This window comes from Oncorhynchus clarkii, unplaced genomic scaffold (genome assembly GCF_045791955.1).
Source record: "Oncorhynchus clarkii lewisi isolate Uvic-CL-2024 unplaced genomic scaffold, UVic_Ocla_1.0 unplaced_contig_13380_pilon_pilon, whole genome shotgun sequence".
Taxonomy (NCBI): domain Eukaryota; kingdom Metazoa; phylum Chordata; class Actinopteri; order Salmoniformes; family Salmonidae; genus Oncorhynchus; species Oncorhynchus clarkii.
This window is the reverse complement of record NW_027258580.1, coordinates 56,231-65,660: the sequence shown is the minus strand read 5'-3', so window position 1 is coordinate 65,660 and position 9,430 is coordinate 56,231. Positions and strand designations below refer to the sequence as shown.

The 9,430-nt window shown below is 42.8% G+C and overlaps 1 protein-coding gene across 1 annotated transcript in view; it reads right to left on the bottom strand.

Annotated features, from left to right (window-relative positions):
* Positions 1-4,387: 4,387 nt before the first annotated feature.
* Positions 4,388-9,430, bottom strand: part of LOC139397411 (histone lysine acetyltransferase CREBBP-like) — a 50,823-nt gene continuing 45,780 nt past the window's right edge. Inside the window, exons 5-7 of the mRNA XM_071144138.1 lie at positions 7,751-7,864; positions 4,900-5,154; positions 4,388-4,558 (exon numbers count right to left, since the gene is read on the bottom strand). Coding sequence (XP_071000239.1) covers positions 4,464-4,558; positions 4,900-5,154; positions 7,751-7,864 — 464 coding nt within the window. The 3' untranslated portion in view covers positions 4,388-4,463. The remainder of the gene's footprint in view (positions 4,559-4,899; positions 5,155-7,750; positions 7,865-9,430) is intronic.

Sequence of the window (9,430 nt, the reverse complement as noted above, 5' to 3'; positions counted from 1 at the left end):
TCTATCTGCACTGTTAACTCAGTGGTAAGGTGGGGAGTTCCTGATATCTATCTGCACTGTTAACTCAGTGGTAAGGTGGGGAGTTCCTGATATCTATCTGCACTGTTAACTCAGTGGTAAGGTGGGGAGTTCCTGATATCTATCTGCACTGTTAACTCAGTGGTAAGGTGGTGAGTTCCTGATATCTATCTGCACTGTTAACTCAGTGGTAAGGTGGGGAGTTCCTGACATCTATCTGCACTGTTAACTCAGTGGTAAGGTGGGGAGTTCCTGATATCTATCTGCACTGTTAACTCAGTGGTAAGGTGGGGAGTTCCTGATATCTATCTGCACTGTTAACTCAGTGGTAAGGTGGTGAGTTCCTGATATCTATCGGCACTGTTAACTCAGTGGTAAGGTGGGGAGTTCCTGATATCTATCTGCACTGTTAACTCAGTGGTAAGGTGGGGAGTTCCTGATATCTATCTGCACTGTTAACTCAGTGGTAAGGTGGGGAGTTCCTGATATCTATCGGCACTGTTAACTCAGTGGTAAGGTGGGGAGTTCCTGATATCTATCTGCACTGTTAACTCAGTGGTAAGGTGGGGAGTTCCTGATATCTATCTGCACTGTTAACTCAGTGGTAAGGTGGGGAGTTCCTGATATCTATCTGCACTGTTAACTCAGTGGTAAGGTGGTGAGTTCCTGACATCTATCGGCACTGTTAACTCAGTGGTAAGGTGGTGAGTTCCTGACATCTATCGGCGCTGTTAACTCAGTGGTAAGGTGGTGAGTTCCTGATATCTATCGGCACTGTTAACTCAGTGGTAAGGTGGTGAGTTCCTGATATCTATCGGCGCGTGTGGAGTAAGTTCCAACTTCCCATGGGGCGTAAACAAATATTTGAAATGTGTATATTTTTTTGTTGCAGTATTGTGTTGGGAAAAGTGCAATCATCACATTGAAAATTAAGATATGGGGCTCAATTCAATCAGCACTGCAGTAACTATTTGACCAATGATCAAATTAACTCTCAGGTTGGTCTTGGGTAGTGTATAAAAACCTACAACTACTACCAGGCCAACCAGTCTCACAGGTAGGCTTTCACTTCTCAGAACTAGAAGTGTGTGGGCACGGGATGAACAGTGTAAATAAAGGATTTATAAATATATCTGCCACATGTAGGATTACAACTCAACCATTGAAATATGAGCTAACCGTTTTAGCACACTGTGCCACCAGTCATAGCAAAACAAGTTGACATGACCATTGTCATCCATTTCTTGTTACGATACATGTAGCTATGAATATAAAAGTATAATCCTCATGAACCTCATGGATATTTTTTATTGGTTCATCATGTAGATGTGTATGAAACAGTAAGCAACAACGGTTCATTTGGTCATATGTGGAAATGTGCCTTACTGCCTTTTGCATAGTGGTCTAGTCAAGGAAGAGTTACGCAAAATATATTGATTGGCACACTCCCCTCACCAAGACCATCGGCAAATAAAGCACGCGGTCACCTACTTTTATAGTAAGCCTCGAGGTGGTACCGCCCAGCACCTCTACAAGGGAGTGGATTTCATACCCAACTCTTCCCTTTGAGATGACGTAGAGGCACCTTCAAGGTGCCTCTCCATCACAATTTCAAATGGTAGAGTAGAACCGCTAAGGGTAAAAAGAGCCAGATCAAAACTTTCAAACTTTTAAAATAAAGACCAGAATTTACATGTTTCACTAGAACTAAGCCAAAAACAGTTGTTTTTATGCAGATTTTTTTCTTCATCATGAAAGCTACTATTTAAATAGAATATACAGTGAGCTCCAAAAGTATTGGGATGGTGACACATTGTTGTTTAGGCTCTGTACTCTGGCACACTTGATTTGAAATTATACAATAACTGAAGTTAGAGTGCAGACTGTCAGCTTTAATTTGAGGGAATTTTCATCCATATTGCTGTTCATCAAAGTATTCAGACCTTCACGTTTTGTGGCTGGGCCACTCATGGACATTCAGAGACTTGTCCTGAAGCCACTTCTGCATTGTCTTGTCTGTGTGCTTAGGGTCGTTGTCCTGTTGGAAGGCGAATTGTCGCCCCAGTCTGAGGTCCTGAGCAATCTGAAGCAGATTTTCATCAAGAATCTCTTTGCGCTGTTCATATTTCCCTCCATTCTGACTAGTCTCCCAGTCCCTAACGCAGGAAAAACATCCCCACAGCATGATGCTGCCACCACCATGCTTCATTGTAGGGATGGTAGTGTCCTTGTTAGCTAGCAAATAGATCCACGTTGGCTCAAGTTGAAATATAAATATTAGCTGGATTCTCACTAACACGTGGGCTTGTGTGAGAGTCTGCTGATGAGACCTGTGTTAATGTTCTATAGCCTGCTACAAGAAGTGAGTCATTAGTGAATGTGCATTATACATGGTTCTTGTTCAATTTGTAACAAAAAAAAAGGCATTTTCAGACTTAAAATCCAGATCAGTGATTGCCTGCCCACCCAAAAAAAAAGCAGGTTCAACTAGTTTTATCAAATAATGAACTTATTAGTGTGTCTTATGGTTGTGGAGGCTTATATTTAGCATAGGTATAAAACTTCACAATACCTGAATTCATTACATTATTGCAGACTGTTTGAAATGCATAGATATTGTGAATCACCCATACGCTTGGAAAAAAAATATGATTTTTAGGCCATCAAGCTCTAGCCCGTCTCCGCCGATTGCCCACTTTGGTCAGGCGGCCAGCTTTAGGAAGAGTCTTGGTGGTACCAAACCTCTTCCATTTAATAATGATGGAGGCCACTGTGTTCTTGGGGACCTTCAATGATGTGCAATTTTTTGGTACCCTTCCCCCAGGTGTGTGCCTCAACACAATCCTGTCTAGGAGCTCTACGGACAACTCCTTCAACCTCATGGCTTGTCTTTTGCTGACATGCACTGTCAACTGTGGGACCTTATCTAGACAGGTGTGCGCCTTTCCAAATAAACTCGAATCAAGTTGTAGAAACAACGATGATCAAAGGAAACAGGATGCATGCACCTGAGCTCAATTTCGAGTCTCATAGCAAAAAGTACAAATTTAATAAAATGTTTTTCACTTTGTCATTATGGGATATTGTGTGTAGATTGATGAGGAAATGTTTTTAATTAATACATTTTAGAATAAGGTTGGAACATAAAATGTGGAAAATGTGAAGGGGTCTGAATAAAATGAATGGTAAATAATGTAGTGTCATTTTGGAGTCACTTGTGTTTAGAAGCATATTATATTCTTATTTACATCTACATTCATGTGGATTATAGCATGATAACGGATAGTCCTGAATGACCTGTAAATAATGATGAGTGAGAAAGTTAAATGCACAAATATCAGACCCCCACTAAAATGCTAACCTCCCCTGTTAATGTAATGGTGAGAGGTTAGCATGTCTTGGGGGTATGATGTAAAATGCTAACCTCCCCTGTTAATGTAATGGTGAGAGGTTAGCATGTCTTGGGGTATGATATAAAATGCAATCCTCCCCTGTTATTGTAATGGTGAGAGGTTAGCATGTATTGGGGGAATGATATAAAATGCTAACCTCCCCTGTTATTGTATGGTGAGAGGTTGGCATGTCTTGGGGGTATGATGTAAAATGCTAACCTCCCCTGTTATTGTATGGTGAGAGGTTGGCATGTCTTGGGGGTATGATGTAAAATGCTAACCTCCCCTGTTATTGTATGGTGAGAGGTTGGCATGTCTTGGGGGTATGATGTAAAATGCTAACCTCCCCTGTTATTGTATGGTGAGAGGTTGGCATGTCTTGGGGGTATGATATAAAATGCTAACCTCCCCTGTTATTGTATGGTGAGAGGTTGGCATGTCAAGAAGGCATGATATTTGTGCGACTAACTTTCTCAAATCATTATTCACGATTCATTCAGGACTATCCGTAATCATATTAGCATCCACATTAATGTATAAGTCTCTAGAAACATATTCTATTCTCATTTACAAAAGTGACTCCAAAGTGACAATACATTACTTACCATTAATTTATATTTGGCATCCGCCAAATTTGTTGTCACAAGCTTAATGCAATCATTTCAAGCTAGGAATATGGAACCAAATAACATACTTTTGACTACCTTAATACACATAAGTTAATTAATCTTACTGTTTTTGTTCCCCTAAAACAGGGAGGACAATGTACAATAAGTGCTGTAATTTTTAAACGGTTCACCTGATATGGATGAAAATACCCGCAAATTAAAGCTCAGTCCGCACTTTAACCTCATAGTCATTTGATAATTTCAATTCCAAAGTGCTGGAGTACAGGGACAAAACAAAAGAATTGTCACTTTCCCAATACTTTTGGAGCTCATTGTAAAAATGGTGAGTGCTGCTGTACACTGTAGTGGGCCCAGCTCTGTACCACCCAGTTGGAGTGATCTAGGGCACAGAATTAAGAGAGACAATCTAAATGGGTGAGCGGACTCACTTGTTGAGCGACGAGGGGAGCGATGAGTCCGAGAGCATGCCGGTCTCTGAGGGCACGCCCACCCCTCCTCCGGCCATGTTCATGTTAGTGCCTGGGAGAGAACACAGCCAACCAGAGGCAGCATTAGCACCAAAACAGTGACCAATACCCTCACTATACCACTTCGACTCATCACACGAGAGACCCTTATACAGAGAACTTTACCAAATGTGTATGTGACACTATATGTGTCTGGGATTTCATCCTCTGGGATTTCAAATTGTGCATATTTGCAAACGCAAAATTCAATTCAGTTGAATCAATCGAATGCATCTATCAACCCATTTTTACATTTACAATTGAGTCATTCAGCAGATGCTCTTATCCTACTGTCCTCAAGTGCTTTACAGTAACCTAGCCTAAAACTCCAATGAGACCAAGCAACATTCTTACCTAGTGCATTGATGGAGCGTAGCTGCTGCCCTCCCTGGGCTGTGTTCTGTCCTCCAGGTCCTCCCTGAGCAGGGGACTGGTTACCATAGGGCAGGCCCAGGGCAGCGTAGGCCCGCTGCATGGAACTGGGGTCGATGTGCCCGCTGCTGACCCCGCCACTGTTCATGGAGGAACCCGGGGAGCTGCCGGGAGGGCCTGTGCCCACCGTGGCATTGATGGCACTCTGCAGGCTGGCGCCGGGCGAACCCAGCATGGCTGGAGAGGGAGCGGAGACATGTATGAAACATTTCAAAGAGAAACCTTATTGCTTTGGCAATACAATAACTTTTGTATCAAATTGAAGAGGGTGGTGGGTGGAGAGGGAGATGAGTAAATATGAACACTTGCGATGAATCCCAACTGCACATAACTCACCAATCTCCCCCAGTTTTCAAACAGAACTACAGTTAGGACTTGGCTTGGGCCTATGTTAATAAATCATTAGTATACCCTTCCAGAAAAGGAAGTTACATTTGATGTTACATTTGATGAAAAGCAATCTACTGATTGGCAAAGATTAAATCAATTATTTTTCTCATAGAAGTCATAAAAAACTCAAGTTGTTAAACAAAACAAAATTGTAAAGCCTACATTTGTTATGATCTAAAATAATATTTATCCGCTTCCACCCAAAGATCCTACTACTGCTGCTCTTTGCTTTCTGTATGTTGATCTGTGACCGGCAGAGAGAATATGCAGGTTGCCTCTGTGGGGGGATTTAAATCGGTCACCGGTTTTCTGGCCAATCAGAGAGATTTCTCCCCCTGAGCTCCTCCCCCACAGATAGAAACTCCGGAGCCCCCCCCCCAGGGTGTCAGATTACAGGCCCAGCATTCTACAGGAATCCTTCACAGCCAGCGAGCAAGCACAGAGCGAGCCAGCAGCGCAAGCACAGAGCACAGCTAGGGATGCGGCTGCAGGTGGCGCCACTGAAAACTTTACTCGCTCACTCACTCACTCTAGGGTTCTATGCTCTCAGCTCAGCATGCTTCTCTGTTGACAATTCAGTTACATTGTAAAAAAAATAATTAAAAATGAACTTACATACAAGCCCTTAATCAACAATGTAAGCTTTTCACTGTAAGGTCTACACTTGTTGTATTCGGCGCATGTGACTAATTCAATTCGATTTACATCGCAAATCATTTATAGCTCAAGTGTGTTATAGTGTGCAATGCATCTGTTGTAAATGAAATGTGTCAGTTTTTGTATCTGTGCCTACAATATGTAAATACATTTAAATGAAATGTAATGTGGCAGATGTAACACTGAGACAGATTTCTGTATGAAAACTGGCTGAGGGGCGACAACAACCGGTTTATCTACGGTGCGTTCGGAAAGTATTCGGACCCTTGGACTTTTTTCACATGTTGTTACTTTACAGCATTAACTCAATCTACACACAATACCCGCATCCTTCAGGTGTTTCTACAACTTGATTGGCGTCCACCTTTAGTCAATTCAATTGATTGGACAAGATTTGGAAAGGCACACACCTGTCTATATAAAGTCCCACAGTTGACAGTGCATGTCAGAGCAAGAACTGTCCGTAGAGCTCTGACAAGATTGTGTCGAGACACAGATCTGGGGAAGGTTACCAAAAACATTCTGCAGCATTGATGGTCCCCAAGAACACAGGGGCTTCCATCATGCTTAAATGGAAGAAGTTTGGAACCACCAAGACTGTTCCTAGAGCTGGACACCCGGTCAAACTGAGCAATCAGGGAAGAAGGGTCTTGTTCAGGGAGGTGACCAAGAACCCTATGGTCTCTCTGACAGAGCTCCAGAGTTCTTCTGTGGAGATGGGAGAACCTTCCAGAAGGACAACCATCTCTGCAGCACTCCACCAATAAGGCCTTTATAGTCGATTGGCCAAACGGAAGCCACTCCTCAGTAAAAGGCACATAACAGCCCACTTGGAGTTTGCCAAAAGGCACCTAAAGGACTCTCAGACCATGAGAAACAAGATTCTCTGGTCTGATGAAAGCAAGATTGAACACTTTGGCCTGAATGCCAAGCGTCACGTCTGGAGGAAACCTGGCACCATCCCTACGGTGAAGCATGGTGGTGGCAGCATCATGCTGTCGGAGTGCTTTTCAGCGGTAGGGACTGGGAGACTTGTTAGGATGGAGGGAAAGATGAACAGGCAAAGTACAGAGAGATCCTTGATGAAAACCTGCCCCAGAGAGCTCAGGACCTCAAACTGGGTGACGGTTCCCCTTCCAACAGGACAATGACCTTATGCACACAGCCAAGACAACGCAGGAGCGGCTTCATGACAATTCTCTGAATGTCCTTGAGTGGCCCAGCCAGCGTCCGGACTTGAATCCGATCAAATATCTCTGGAGAGACATGTAAATAGCTGTGCAGCGACACTCCCCATACAACAAGACAGCACTTGAGAGGATCTGCAGAGAAGAATGGGAGAAACATCCCAAATACATGTGTGCGAAGCTTGTAGCGTCATACTCAAGAAGACGAGGCTGTAATCGCTGCCAAAGGTATTTCAACAAAGTACTGAATAAAAGGGTCTGAATACTTATGAAAATGCTATATTTCCATTATGTTTTTAAATACATTTGCAAAAATTACAGGATATTGAGTGTAGATTGATGAGGAACCAAAACAATTGAATCAATTTTAGGATATGGCTCTAACGTAACAAAATGTGGGAAAAGGGTTCTGAATACCTTCCGAATGCACTGTATGCTAATGCCAAAACACCTGTATGGGATGATATTACACAAAACCCAATGTTACACACACACACACGGGTCCTAAAGGGTCCTAGGGTAAAACAACAGGTACTCACGCTGCTGGTTCCTTTTGTCACTGGCGTTCTTCAGCGGCAGGCAGACGGGACAGTCATGCCGCGTGCAGTTCTTCCAGTGAGAAATTATCTGTCTGGACGACGCACAGTGAGCCACTGAGGGGATAGAAGGATAAGAGAGGAAGAGAGAGAGGGAGGGGGGGGGGGGGGGAGGGAGAGAATGATGAATGAGAGAAAGGAAAGAGATTGAATGAAAGACAGAAAAAGAGCAAGAAAGATGAGGGATGACAGAAGAGGAAGAGAGAAGGCAACGAGTCATTGAAAAACACATACAGTAGCTATGACAAGATGACCACTCCCTGTCCAAGACACCATATAAGCTGGGCAAATAAACACCTGGGCACATAAAACATGCTTTTGTCCAGTAAATCACAGAGCCAAAGAAAAAACAACAGAAATCAAAAGTTAGTAACTATTCCAAGCCTAATGTGACTGTTGCCTAATGGGCCCTGTGGACTAACAGAAATCAAAAGTTAGTAACTATTCCAAGCCTAATGTGACTGTTGCCTAATGGGCCCTGTGGACTAACAGAAATCAAAAGTTAGTAACTATTCCAAGCCTAATGTGACTGTTGCCTAATGGGCCCTGTGGACTAACAGAAATCAAAAGTTAGTAACTATTCCAAGCCTAATGTGACCGTTGCCTAATGGGCCCTGTGGACTAACAGAAATCAAAAGTTAGTAACTATTCCAAGCCTAATGTAACTGTTGCCTAATGGGCCCTGTGGACTAACAGAAATCAAAAGTTAGTAACTATTCCAAGCCTAATGTGACTGTTGCCTAATGGGCCCTGTGGACTAACAGAAATCAAAAGTTAGTAACTATTCCAAGCCTAATGTGACCGTTGCCTAATGGGCCCTGTGGACTAACAGAAATCAAAAGTTAGTAACTATTCCAAGCCTAATGTGACTGTTGCCTAATGGGCCCTGTGGACTAACAGAAATCAAAAGTTAGTAACTATTCCAAGCCTAATGTGACTGTTGCCTAATGGGCCCTGTGGACTAACAGAAATCAAAAGTTAGTAACTATTCCAAGCCTAATGTGACTGTTGCCTAATGGGCCCTGTGGACTAACAGAAATCAAAAGTTAGTAACTATTCCAAGCCTAATGTGACCGTTGCCTAATGGGCCCTGTGGATTAACAGAAATCAAAAGTTAGTAACTATTCCAAGCCAAATGTGACTGTTGCCTAATGGGCCCTGTGGACTAACAGAAATCAAAAGTTAGTAACTATTCCAAGCCTAATGTGACTGTTGCCTAATGGGCCCTGTGGACTAACAGAAATCAAAAGTTAGTAACTATTCCAAGCCTAATGTGACTGTTGCCTAATGGGCCCTGTGGATTAACAGAAATCAAAAGTTAGTAACTATTCCAAGCCTAATGTGACTGTTGCCTAATGGGCCCTGTGGACTAACAGAAATCAAAAGTTAGTAACTATTCCAAGCCTAATGTGACTGTTGCCTAATGGGCCCTGTGGACTAACAGAAATCAAAAGTTAGTAACTATTCCAAGCCTAATGTGACTGTTGCCTAATGGGCCCTGTGGACTAACAGAAATCAAAAGTTAGTAACTATTCCAAGCCTAATGTGACTGTTGCCTAATGGGCCCTGTGGACTAACAGAAAGGTACCATTGTGTTCACACAGTCAGATAATTGCTGTAATA